This window comes from Cyprinodon tularosa, unplaced genomic scaffold (assembly GCF_016077235.1).
Source record: "Cyprinodon tularosa strain WSP-4 unplaced genomic scaffold, ASM1607723v1 ctg387, whole genome shotgun sequence".
Taxonomy (NCBI): Eukaryota; Metazoa; Chordata; class Actinopteri; order Cyprinodontiformes; family Cyprinodontidae; genus Cyprinodon; species Cyprinodon tularosa.
In genome coordinates, this window is record NW_024039104.1 from 1355899 (window position 1) to 1370311 (window position 14413).

General features: G+C 36.8%; 1 protein-coding gene across 1 annotated transcript in view; it reads left to right on the forward strand.

The window, feature by feature from the left end:
- Nucleotides 1-1916: 1916 nt before the first annotated feature.
- Nucleotides 1917-14413, forward strand: part of sntb1 (syntrophin, basic 1) — a 70521-nt gene continuing 58024 nt past the window's right edge. Inside the window, exon 1 of the mRNA XM_038297387.1 lies at nt 1917-2659. Within this exon, the coding sequence (XP_038153315.1) occupies nt 2122-2659 (538 nt within the window). The 5' untranslated portion in view covers nt 1917-2121. The remainder of the gene's footprint in view (nt 2660-14413) is intronic.

Consider the following 14413-nt stretch of genomic DNA (forward strand, 5'->3'; position numbering starts at 1 on the left):
ATTGGGTCAGAAATCTTATTTAGGAAATAATCAAACTTCCCATCTGTCACTAAAACCCTTTCTTACTGATTCAGATGCACAGTTTGTTTCTAGTAAATAAAAGCAAATGTGTTCATTGCTTCATTGTGGTGCAGTGTTAATGGTATGGAGTTTTATTTATTTATTTATTTTTTTTTAAAGCCGCAGAACTTATGTTTGACCATTTTTGTTTTAGTAAGTACAACCTGAACAATCCCCAGAAATACACATGTAGGACAGATCTCACTTCTTGTTTTAATTATTTAAAAACATAAGCCCTTTCTAAAACTATGAAGGGCCAAGATGAGTAGAAGAGCATCTAAAGGTAAAAGGAAAAAGGATTGAAAGAATCACATAGGGTTAATGATAAAAGACATAAAGAGAGGAAGAGGGGGAAATAATATGTTGATATGACAGAACAGAAGAAGTTAAAGCAAAATATCTTATAATTATTCAGAACTAGAAATGGAATATAGCACAAAAGAATAAACTTTAAGTTGATCTTCTCACATATGTCTAAATTTTATTCAGATGTGCTCCTCACTTTTTTTAATCTTCCCATCAGGCCAGTTTTCCAACCAGAAATCCTGCCTCCATGTGTTTTTCTACAGCCACACCTCTCTGCACCTGCTTCCTGCAGCTATCAAAACAAACAGTGAGCTCTGAAAGAAAGGCTCGCTGAGGATTAAAGCAGCAACTTTCTTTAAAAACTTTTAATTGCATACACCTTTTATAGGACTCCACTTTATTAATTTATTTTGTAGGTAAGTAACAAAGAACGCACTATATTTTTTTGATAACTAATTTTCACATAAAAGTAACAGAAAAAATGTTTGTACCTCGTATACCTCATTAAACCAAAACCCCTTGTAACATTTTTTTCTTTAAAACTAATTAATCTAAACTTTTATACAGTTCAGCTATAATAAACAAATCTAGATCACAGAGTAATACAATCCAAATGCTTTCCTTTGATAGGAAGTTGTAATTTACATATGAATTCTATGTGAACCCCTTTCAAGCAGAGAAATATTAACTACCTGTTTCTCTTTCTCAACGCACCAGTAGGTGTCACTCTCGCGTTATTTTTATATTTGTGTGCCCATACAAACTTTTTGGATAACAACTTCAAAATCCTTCTCAGAGATAGTTGCAGATGGAGTAAAGCTGGATCCCCAACATTCAAAGCATTTATATGAGTTGCATCCAAACTTGCATTGCAAGTAAATAGCAATCATCTTCGTTTTCCTCTGTAAAGGTGATCAGACTGTAATGGTCTGCATAATTTTTCTCTTTGGGTTGCAAATAGGATCTCAAAACAGCAGCGTTGGTTGCATCCAGACTCACCTCCACCTAAATGCAGTAATTCCTGATGAAAATGTGTAATTTTCAATGAATGAGATAATATCTTCCCTAAAGCATTTCAATTGCTAGACTAAATATAAACTGCGATTTTTGTTTGGTTTTATTAAAAGCGCACACTTTTGCACTTTTCGCCTATGTTGCACTGAATTCGGGTGGAATATCTAACTAGTTGATAATTAAAAACGCACCATAGAAGCAAAAAAATGAATACAATAAATAATAATAACATTTCAAAAATAGTTTTAAATGTAAAAAATATTATATTTTTGTTTAGGTAGAGTTCCATGAGTCTAATTTACGCGCACAATTGACGCATTCAGACTATTTTATTATGTTTGACTTCATTAGTCCACTTTCCTGTGTTATGATGATGACTGATTATGGGAAAACTTTTCCAGTGTGATGTTGACAATCATTTATTGTTTTTTTTTTTTTTTTTTCTTCAAATGTTAAACATCGTTCAGCTTGTGTTTAAAGATGCGTAAAAGACGGATCGCGGGTGGAACTCCACCCCACAGCTCCAGGATCTTTGGGCAAGCGGGCGGAGCGGAGGTTCAGCTCGCGCGCATACTAGTTGGCTGCGCGTCATGCGTGCGTGATAAGTCCCGCCGAGAACTTAATAGGGACCAAAGTCCAGCCTAGGGCTAGACTTTCTGTGAGTAAGCGTGCGAGGGCGCGCTGGGAACTTAATCACATGTGAATCTTTTTTTTCTTTTCTTTAATAGAAATGCTCCAAAGATGGCGGTGGTAGCAGCGGGAGCCGGAGTCTCGAGTGGCTCCGGAGCGCTTAAAAGTGGATTTTTGGAGGTTTTGGTGCGGGAGAGCTGGCACAAAGTTTTTGCCAACTTAAACGAGGAGGCGCTCACGTTGAGCTGCGAGGACTGCGGCGTCAACGACGGCATCAGCTCCAACGGGGTCACCAATGGGTCTTACCTGGACAACAGCAACACTAACTCCAACAACGGTCCCCAAGCAGTGCGCACCGCCTTCACGGACCTCCCGGAGCGAGTCCCGGAGGCGATTGCGAACAAAAAGCGGTGCGTCAAGGTGACCAAGCAGGATATCGGGGGACTCGGGATAAGCATTAAAGGAGGGAAGGAGAACAAAATGCCCATACTCATCAGCAAGATATTTAAGGGGCTTGCAGCTGATCAGACTCAAGCTCTGTATGTGGGGGACGCCATCCTCTCGGTGAACAACATGAACCTGCGGGACGCGACGCACGATGAGGCTGTGCAGGCACTGAAACGAGCAGGGAAGGAGGTGACACTGGAAGGTATGAGAGAGCATCAATGGATGAGGGGCACCGTAGAACATTACAGACATCTTATAGCTTTCTGGTGAAAATCAATAACTTGCTCTTTTAGTTAAATGTTATATTTATTTTGTTGGTTCCACTAAAAAAGTAAATTTAAGGGTGTATTTCAGTTTTAGCTACTAAAAAGTTACATTTGGCTTTACTAAAATGTTAAGAGGTCAATAAACCAACTAAAAATATACATATTTTATGTTTTGCTGTATACAATCATTGGAAATAAAGATGTTTATAGTTACTAACAGTCTCTCTAAATCAGAAACAGGCAACACTCTAGTGAGGTTCAGATGAAAGCATTGGGATATAAGTGATAGGACCACCACCTTGTGACATACTGTATTGCTTCACTCTCCTTTAAACTGCAGCTGGAGTCGGTGGTTTCAAGAACAAGACACAGACTGCAACTGTTGCATTGTTTGTTTTAAGCCACTCCTGAATTACAGCCAACATTGGGATTTTCTTTAGCTAAGAATGAATAAGACCTGGCTGTTGCTCAGTGCTCTGAAGTTCTATTTAATTTAAATGAAAGTCCATTTTACACATATTTATGAAATCAATGAGTTTAAAAAGAGTAGAGACCAGACAAACTTGTGTTGTTTTAGCTCCAGAATGAACCGCTTACAGTCACTGATGGTTTGGGGTGTAATGTTTTATCCCTCTTTTGGTCTACAGTTTTATTAAATCCATAGTCGGTAAAGCTTCCTAGCAGCAGATTTTGGAGCACTTCCTGCTGATTATATTTTCCAGCACGACTTGGTACCTGCCAACAATGGTGATAGTACCACTACCTGCTCTACTGATATTGGCATCACAGAGCTTTAGGACTACTTGACCTGAACCCAAAAGAATCAGATTGTTTGTCAAGAGGAGAATGAAAGGGTCCTTTCAGATGAGCTGAAAACCAATCAGACCTTCCTGAGCCCCTCAGCAGAGCCACTGGGTGACGGCCTCCATGCCATGCTGCATTTATGCTGTAATTCATGGAAAAGGACACCTTGTATTGAGTGCAATAACTGTAATGAAAAAGACATTCAAAAGACACTTTTTTTCTTCTTCTTTTTTTTTTTTTTTGCTTGTATTTGAGATTTGAACTTTTCATGCTGCTGTGAGTCACAATTTATGGATTTTACAAAGACATACAGGTGCTGGTCATAAAATTAGAATATCATGAAAAAGTAGATTGATTTCAGTAATTCCATTTAAAAAGTGAAACTTGTATATTATATTCATACATTACATACCAACTCATATATTTCAGATGTTTATTTTGTTTAATTTTGATGATTACAAATGACAACAAATGAAAATCTCAAATTCATCATATCAGAAAATTAGAATATTGTGAAAAGGTTCAAAATTGATGGACCCTGGTGCCACACTCTAATCAGCTAATTAACTCAAACCACCTGCAAAAGCCTTTAAATGGTCTTTCAGTCTAGTTCTATAGGCACAATCATGGGGAAGACTGCTGACTTGACAGTTGTCCAAAAGACGACCATCGACACCTTGCACAAGGAGGGCAAGACACAAAAGGTCATCGCTAAAGAGGCTGGCTGTTCACAGAGCTCAGTGTCCAAGCACATTAATAGAGAGGCGAAGGGAAGGAAAAGATGTGGTCGAAAAAAGTGTACAAGCAAGAGAGATAACCGCACCCTGGAGAGGATTGTGAAACAAAACCCATTCAAAAATGTGGGGGAGATTCACAAAGAGTGGACTGCAGCTGGAGTGAGTGCTTCAAGAACCACCACACACAGACGTATGAAAGACATGGGTTTCTGCTGTCGCATTCCTTGTGTCAAGCCACTCTTGAACCACAGACAGCGTCAGAAGCGTCTTGCCTGGGCTAAAGAGAAACAGGACTGGACTGCTGGTGAGTGGTCCAAAGTCATGTTCTCTGATGAAAGTAAATTTTGCATTTCCTTTGGAAATCAAGGTCCCAGAGTCTGGAGGAAAAGAAGAGAGGCACTTCATCCACGTTGCTTGAAGTCCAGTGTAAAGTTTCCACAGTCAGTGATGGTTTGGGGTGCCATGTCATCTGCTGGTGTTGGTCCATTGTGTTTTCTGAGGTCCAGGGTCAACGCAGCCACATACCAGGAAGTTTTAGAGCACTTCATGCTTCCTGCAGCTGACCAACTTTTTGGAGATGCAGATTTCATTTTCCAACAGGACTTGGCACCTGCACACAGTGCCAAAGCTACCAGTACCTGGTTGAAGGACCATGGTATCCCTGTTCTTAATTGGCCAGCAAACTCTCCTGACCTTAACCCCATAGAAAATCTATGGGGTATTGTGAAGAAGAAGATGCAATACACCAGACCCAACAATTCAGAAGAGCTAAAAGCCACTATTAGAGCAACCTGGGCTATCATAACACCTGAGCAGTGCCACAGACTGATCGACTCCATGCCACGCCGCATTGCTGCAGTAATACAGGCCAAAGGAGGCCCAACTAAATACTGAGTGCTGTACATGCTCATACTTTTCATGTTCATACTTTTCAGTTGGCCAACATTTCTATAAATCCTTTGTTTTTATTGGTCTTCAGTAATATTCTAATTTTCTGATATGATGAATTTGAGATTTTCATTTGTTGTCATTTGTAATCATCAAAATTAAACAAAATAAACATCTGAAATATATGAGTTTGTATGTAATGTATGAATATAATATACAAGTTTCACTTTTTAAATGGAATTACTGAAATCAATCTACTTTTTCATGATATTCTAATTTTATGACCAGCACCTGTATATCAGTAGAAGTGGAAGGAACCCTTACTTTATTATATCAATTTCTATATGAAGTAAAGCAGGGAAATAAATTAACAGTTCAAAGACCTTCTTATTTTGATTAAGAAGCAATTGTGCTTCTTTCACCTCTATTGAGATTAAATCAAAATGTCTAGCCTATTTGCGTAAATGCTCAGTTTGGTAGTTTGAGGCTGTTGGGATTTAGGATTTTTTTTTCAGTATTTAAATACGTTCAAATATTTTTTTTGCAAGCTTGCTTAACTAGCAGTTGAATATTCACCATGTAGTCCATGTTTTCTCTAAAGAATGTGAAACTGAAGGGTAAAGTTCAGCTTTCTTCCAAAATAGTTGTTTAATTTTTGTTCATTTTTTGTTGCAGGTCACTGAATTTTGCTAAAAGGAATACATTAGATTTTTAAAGTCACACATTTCATGCAACTTTTTATATCAGAGATGCATAATTTTATAGATTTTTGTGGGGCCAGTTTTGTGTATCAAATATCAGGCTACCAATACCAAGTTTTGCCGATTCTAATCTTTCTTACAGGCTTATATTTAGTAACACATTTTGTGGGAGGTTTGTTTCAGCTTAAACAAACTTATTTACCTTTCCTATCTGCAAAGATGACACTTCAGACTCTAAAGTAAATATATATTTCCTGATATGAGCTGGCTAATGGAAAATCTCTTGATTACTAACAAACCTACACACGCTTCTGCTTCTGAGGTTTTTGTTCCTGTTACAGTGAAGATGATAAGAACAGAGGCTTTAGACTCACATGCAAGGAAAGTGATGATCCTGGCCATGTGGAACCACAGGTTGTACTGTAGAGGGAAAAGCTGGCCCATGTAGGTCACTATTCAGATAATAAAGGGGGAGGGACAATTTTAATAAATATGACATATCTATATTTGTTAGATGTGAGACTTGTGCTTGGCGTACTTTGCATTACAATAAAAATCTGGTTTGATGACAATATGATTAGTTCTATGACAACCACAAAATTAGAGATACTTTCTTACTACTTCCTGAGTAAAAGCTGCTGTGTAAAATGTGAGAGACAGATTGTGTCACCTGAGTAAAGAGATCAAGGATACACACATGACTGGTTGTAGAGGAAAGTACCTGTCTCTTGGGAACGATGCGTGTGATTTCTCTGTTTCATTCGTACTTGTGCATCAGACAGTGTTTCCATGTGCATGTCTATGCAGTTTACCGCTGCAATGACCAGTGTTCCTTGACATGTAGATTTGGCAAAGCCTTGCAAAAAATCTTAAAATAAAAACAAATATTTTATAGCATCAAACTTAAATTGAGTATCTTGGGTTAAAAAACAACAACAAAAACAACTTGGTGAATTCACAGTTTCTTGTAAAGAAAATGTAACTGAAGATCATCTTGAGAATATTTAAATTATTATTTTACTCCTTAATCATTCTTTGGGATGTAAATCTCAGACAATTTGCTTAAAAAATGGGTCTTCTGGTTTCCCCAATGTTCAGTATTTTGACTACATACTAGCTGGTTTGGATGGTCATGCCATAAAGGGGAAAAAACAAAACGTTCTTGTGGTACTATTAAATATATAAATATGTGGAGTACGCTAAACTTCACTGGGACTTTGAACTTTACAGAAAAATTCAGTCGAGAACAAAATGGGCTTAAATTGGAGACAACCAGATTTTTGGTCAGTTTTTTGTTTCAGTTTTTCTGAGCTAAAGAGCCATGCAGGAGAACGAATGATGAATGTTTGATTTGCATCTGACTTAGAATGTGCTCAGAAAGATCTTGGTGCTTTAAACATCACTAACATCAACTACAGTGCAGATTTCTCTTGTGTGAGCTGACAAAATTCTGGCTAGATGTTGAAACAATTTCAGAAAAACTGAATGAAAGTCTGGTTGGCTCTAGTTTAAGCCTGTTTTGTGGTTGCCATACCTGACAATGTAGACAGACATTGAGTCAAGTTTTGTGGTTGAGATAGATGTTATCTGAATTCAGAAGCTTCCAAACCTTTCAGGTGTTTATGGTTTAAAACTAAGGAGATGCATAGAAAATACGTGGAAAACACCTCCTGACTATTGTTTAGTTAAGAAGGATCTATGATGCCGTGGGCCTGTTTATCTGTCAGTAGCCTTGGGAGCCTTGTTACAGCGTATGCCATCACAAAATGTTTGAAATACCAGAACATGTTAGATTAAAGACAGAGAAAACACACACAGGCGGTATAAAGACAGAGGTTTGACTCAGAGGTTTAAATTTGCTTAAAACCACATTTTAAGCCATGATGTTAAAAGGCCTAGTTTAAATTAAGGCAGCTTAACTGAGTGACTTTGCTACCTGGTCTACATGTAAATTATCTTATCTAAGAGGATAAGCTGTCAGCTAAGCCACAAGCAGGACATTATCTTGTTTTAAGGGAAACATCAGCAGATATTTCTTCAAATATATACTATTTATAGTACATTTATGTACCTCTGACATTTCTTCTGTGCTTTAGTTTTACTTAAAGGACTAATAGCATTAGGCTAAAAAGACTAATTGGCTAAAAGCAGTCATAATACCAATATATTTTGCCCTCTACTATAATCTGACAGGCTGTGTTAATGCTGTCTTTGGCCAAGTTTTTTCAGAAAGATAATTATTCAGAAATCATAGGAGCAGGAAAATATGAAGCTGATGTAACTTTCCAGTTCTATACTGCTAAATCAATGCCATCACAGTCATCTGTTCATATCCTTTTGGAAGTGTTCATTCCTGCATTGCTACCGTGGTCCACTGTTGATACAAACACTTCAAACACATTTGTAGCACCTTCACCTATCCCAGGGAAGCTCTTCTTTGTTCAAGTGTCACCTAAGCAGGCTTTTGGTGCTTTGTACTTCCTGTGAATGAGCGGATGAGCCAAATGGGAAATGTTCTGAGGAGCAGTCTGTGTTCTGAAGCTTACTCTGCTCCCAGCAACTAGAGCAAGGGGTGTTATAGTGGTACAGTACAAAACTGCCTTTGAGAAATTAAATAAATAGATCTTGATGTATACAGATAAACAGTGTTTAAACACGGGGATTTATGGGCAAAAATGTCTTAAGTCAAGTCTAAAACTGGGAAGAGGAAATCTCCATGGAGAAATGCTCCAGCATCGAGATCAGAAAGAGGTAGTGCCAAAAAGCTGAACGAAGGTGCCAAAACAATTGACTCCATGTTCACTATTAAATCTTTAAACATAAACTTCACTGCTATAATGTACAACTAAAACATGGAAGAGAATCTTCTCTAAGATTATCAACATAAACATTAACAATGTTCATGCCTTATTTGCCACAGTTGACAGTTTAGCAAACCCTCCTGTCTCTTTGGCGATGAACTCCAATCTAAAAAGGCCTGCAATGACTTTTCAGCATTTTTTACTGAGAAAAGACAAGGTGTTAGAAAGTTGTCTGCACATCAACGCCAATTGCAGTACCAATACAGTCTCCAGTTAGAAAATGTCCCAATTTTGCCACACAAAAAAAATGTAAAAGTTTACAAAAAAATTGCTCCTGCTGTCTTGATACTCTGAAAGCCTGAGTTCCTTTAATTCAAAGTTAAAAACCAATTTGTTAAGAACTGTCTTTGACTGTTGAAGATGAACTGTTAACTGAGGTATTATTGGTTAAAAATATGTGGTCCATCTCTTTTGTTTTACTACCTGCTCTTATGGTTCTATCTTTATTTGATTTTATTCTGCTTTTATTTTTCTTCTATTTTGTTGTCTAATTAATCTAAAGGACTTTAAGTTGTCCATGTATTGAATTGTGTTATACTAATAAACTTGCCTTGCCCATCTCCTCCTGCACTTTTTCCACTTGACATATTGTTTTATAATGGGGTTCTCTCAGGCCTTAGCCCTCTCAGATCCCTCTAAATGACAACATACAGGAAGTCAGAGTAATAAAATCCAATGTTTGAGCTTCTGCTGTGACATTTTGACATGTCACACAGATCATGGGACATGCAGGACTAAAAACTGGATATGTTGAGAGGAAATAAGCCATTGTTTGTCTTATTTGCTCTTTGACTTTTCTAGTACCAGAGAACACCAGAGAACATGTCAAAATGTCTTCTGTGACAAGGACTTAATGGCTCAGAAAAAAAAAAAAAAACTAGAAACGAGACAGCCTCTTGGAACTTTATGCACCATGCATGGAGTATTACCACAGAGGCGTCTTCTGAAGATGAGGCATTTTCTCCATCAGGATGATTTATTTAGAAAAAATTTAAAGGTGGAGGGATTATTAGGCAACCAGGAGAGGGGTATCACTGCCAGCCTCTCTCTCCTTTAAACAGTTTGGCTTTTTGACGTTGTTTGATGTCTTTTCTAATTAACATTATGCTGCCCGTATACTGAGTCCTTCATATGCTCCCCAGGGATCTCCTGCTTTTTATATGCGAACACATCTACACACACACCCCCAAAGGAGACACAGGGCCAATGTTATAGATCTTACTCTAGAAGACGAAGAAAGCTTATATATATAGTATGTATTATATTTTAACTATTTTTTTTAACTATCAGTAAAACATTTCATATGTATTCAGTACCCCAAGTCCATATACGACATCATATATGTCATTTTAAGGTATGCCTGCCACTTTTGCATTGCTTAAAAACTGAATTTATAGCTAAATTATCTTTTCTATTAAGTTTGGAGAGGTCCTGTGAACTTTTCTTTTTGTTTTTGTTTTTTGTTTTTTTTAGAGATGCCAATAAATGTTATTTGGATTTAGATCTTGATTGTATGGAAGCCCGTTTCCGCCACTCTGTAAAAAATAAAAAAAAACTATCTCAATATAATGAGATAGTAACTCAATATAATGAGATAGTATCTCATTATAATGAGATAGTATCTCAATATAATGAGATAGTTTCTCATTATAATGAGATAGTAACTCAATATAATGAGATAGTATCTCATTATAATGAGATAGTATCTCATTATAATGATAGTTTTTTTTTATTTTTTACCAATTTTTTAAGTTAAAATTGAGTATTTTTCGTCAATAGCTCCCAGGTCATGTGACCTATTGACCCAAAATCAGTGTGAAATTGTTCTACTAGTCTCTGTAGATGGGGCACACTCATTTGTTTTTCATTTTAACTCTTTTTTTATTTTTTAGCAATTTTTTAAGTTAAAATTGAGTATTTTTCTTCAATAGCTCCCAGGTCATGTGACCTATTGACCCAAAATCACTTTGAAATTGTTCTACTAGTCTCTGTAGATGGGGCACACTCATTTGTTTTTCATTTTAACTCTTTTTTTTTATTTTTTAGCAATTTTTTTAGTTAAAATTGAGTATTTTTCGTCAATAGCTCCCAGGTCATGTGACCTATTGACCCAAAATCAGTGTGAAATTGTTCTACTAGTCTCTGTAGATGGGGCACACTCATTTGTTTTTCATTTTAACTCCTTTTTTTTATTTTTTAGCAATTTTTTAAGTTAAAATTGAGTATTTTTCGTCAATAGCTCCCAGGTCATGTGACCTATTGACCCAAAATCAGTGTGAAATTGTTCTACTAGTCTCTGTAGATGGGGCACACTCATTTGTTTTTCATTTTAACTCTTTTTTTATTTTTTAGCAATTTTTTAAGTTAAAATTGAGTATTTTTGGTCAATAGCTCCCAGGTCATGTGACCTATTGACCCAAAATCAGTGTGAAATTGTTCTACTAGTCTCTGTAGATGGGGCACACTCATTTGTTTTTCATTTTAACTCCTTTTTTTTTATTTTTTAGCAATTTTTTTAGTTAAAATTGAGTATTTTTCGTCAATAGCTCCCAGGTCATGTGACCTATTGACCCAAAATCAGTGTAAAATTGTTCTACTAGTCTCTGTAGATGGGGCACACTCATTTGTTTTTCATTTTAACTCCTTTTTTTTTTATTTTTTAGCAATTTTTTTAGTTAAAATTGAGTATTTTTCGTCAATAGCTCCCAGGTCATGTGACCTATTGACCCAAAATCAGTGTGAAATTGTTCTACTAGTCTCTGTAGATGGGGCACACTCATTTGTTTTTCATTTTAACTCCTTTTTTTATTTTTTAGCAATTTTTTTAGTTAAAATTGAGTATTTTTCGTCAATAGCTCCCAGGTCATGTGACCTATTGACCCAAAATCAGTGTGAAATTGTTCTACTAGTCTCTGTAGATGGGGCACACTCATTTGTTTTTCATTTTAACTCTTTTTTTATTTTTTACCAATTTTTTAAGTTAAAATTGAGTATTTTTCTTCAATAGCTCCCAGGTCATGTGACCTATTGACCCAAAATCAGTGTGAAATTGTTCTACTAGTCTCTGTAGATGGGGCACACTCATTTGTTTTTCATTTTAACTCCTTTTTTTTTTATTTTTTAGCAATTTTTTAAGTTAAAATTGAGTGTGAAATCAGTGTGAATTGTTGGGTCCCCCGTTACATGGGCCCACCACCCGTGACAGGGGCCATAAGGGTCGTATGCAATGTGTGCTGGCCGGGGGAGGGGACCCTGGTGGTCCGATCTTCGGCTGCAGAAGCTGGCTCTTGGGATGTGGAATGTCACCTCGCTGGTGGGAAGGGACCGGAGCTAGTGTGTGAGGCTGAGAGGTTCCGGCTAGAAATAGTCTGTCTCACCTCGACGTATGGTTCTGGTTCTGGAACCAGTCTCCTTGAGAGGGGCTGGACATACTTCCACTCTGGAGTTGCCCACAGTGAGAGGCGCTGGGCAGGAGTCGGCATACTTGTTGCCCCCCATCTCGGGCCTGTACGTTGGGGTTCATCCAGGTGAACGAGAGGGCTCCGTCTAAGGGTGGGGGGACAGGTTCTGACTGTTGTCTGTGCTAACGGGCCAAACAACAGTTCAGATTACCCACCCTTCTTGGAGTCCTTACAGGGAGAACTGGAGGGTGCCCCTCCTGGGGACTCCCTTGTTCTGCTGGGAGACTTCAACGCTCACGTGGGCAATGACAGTGAGACCTGGAGGGGCATGGTTGGGAGGAATGGTCGCCCCGATCTGAACTCGAGTGGTGTTCTGTTGTTGGACCTCTGTGCTCGTCATGGATTGTCCATAACGAACACCATGTTCAAGCATAAGGGTGTCCATATGTGGTAAAAAATAAAAAAAGAGTTAAAATGCAAAACAAATGAGTGTGCCCCATCTACAGAGACTAGTAGAACAATTTCCAAGTGATTTTGTGTCAATAGGTCACATGACCTGGGAGCTATTGACCAAAAATACTCAATTTTAACTTAAAAAATTGCAAAAAAAAAAAAAAGAGTTAAAATGAAAAACAAATGAGTGTGCCCCATCTACAGAGACTAGTAGAACAATTTCACACTGATTTTGGGTCAATAGGTCACATGACCTGGGAGCTAATGAAGAAAAATACTCAATTTTAACTTAAAAATTGGTAAAAAATAAAAAAAGAGTTAAAATGAAAAACAAATAAGTGTGCCCCATCTACAGAGACTAGTAGAACAATTTCCAAGTGATTTTGCGTCAATAGGTCACATGACCTGGGAGCTATTGACCAAAAATACTCAATTTTAACTTAAAAAATTGCTAAAAAATAAAAAAAGAGTTAAAATGAAAAACAAATAAGTGTGCCCCATCTACAGAGACTAGTAGAACAATTCCACACTGATTTTGGGTCAATAGGTCACATGACCTGGGAGCTATTGACGAAAAATACTCAATTTTAACTTAAAAAATTGGTAAAAAATAAAAAAAAGAGTTAAAATGAAAAATAAATAAGTGTGCCCCATCTACAGAGACTAGTAGAACAATTTCACACTGATTTTGGGTCAATAGGTCACATGACCTGGGAGCTATTGACGAAAAATACTCAATTTTAACTTAAAAAATTGGTAAAAAATAAAAAAAAGAGTTAAAATGAAAAATAAATGAGTGTGCCCCATCTACAGAGACTAGTAGAACAATTACACACTGATTTTGGGTCAATAGGTCACATGACCTGGGAGCTATTGACGAAAAATACTCAATTTTAACTTAAAAAATTGTTAAAAAATAAAAAAAAAAACTATCTCAATATAATGAGATACTATCTCATTATATTGAGTTACTATCTCATTATAATGAGTTACTATCTCATTATAATGAGATACTATCTCATTATATTGAGATACTATCTCATTATAATGAGATACTATCTCATTATATTGAGATAGTTTTTTTTTTTTTTTTTTTACAGAGTGGCGGAAACGGGCTTCCATATGATTGACTGGGTCAGCATAGAAATGTGTGTTTTTTTTTTGTTTTTTTTTTAGCTAAAACAATCCCCTGTTGAATTGGCTGTAGTCTTATAGGGGGAATTTTCCTCCATTGTTAAATCATCTCTTTGATGATTTAACGACTTTCTTTTCCCTGCTGAAAATCAGCTTACCCATAACATGAAGGATAATGATTTCAAAATTATGCTTTGTTACGCCAAGCGGTTACGTTAGCTTTGAGTAATGCTTTTTGTGTCTACATCTTTGCTAAAACCGAGGGGGTCAATGCAATTACCAGGGAGATATAAGGTTGAAGAAAAAATAATCTCCAACCATACTAACTTTAATCTAAGCCCAAGTTTGGTGATTCTAGAAAGGAGGCATGCTGCAAGTAGAGGGACTTTAGCCTAGTTGGCTTACACTGCAGTTTTTAAATCTGACGCTTTTACATTCTGTTGATAATTAAATCGTACGCCTGAGAATAAGATGCAGAAAACATGCAGCATGTCGAGAACTTGATTTCCTATAAAGAGATGTGAACAGCTTTAGTTAAAGCACATTCTTGGTATTTATCAGTTTAAAAGTCAAACAGAAAGGAGTTTATCCTTTGGTTTTATTCTATGCACAATGTGATTCAGGATGTTTTGTTTTATCTATTTCTTTCTTTTCAAAATTGTGTGAGATAAGCTTAATTAAACTACTATTTCAATTATCATAAAATAAAAA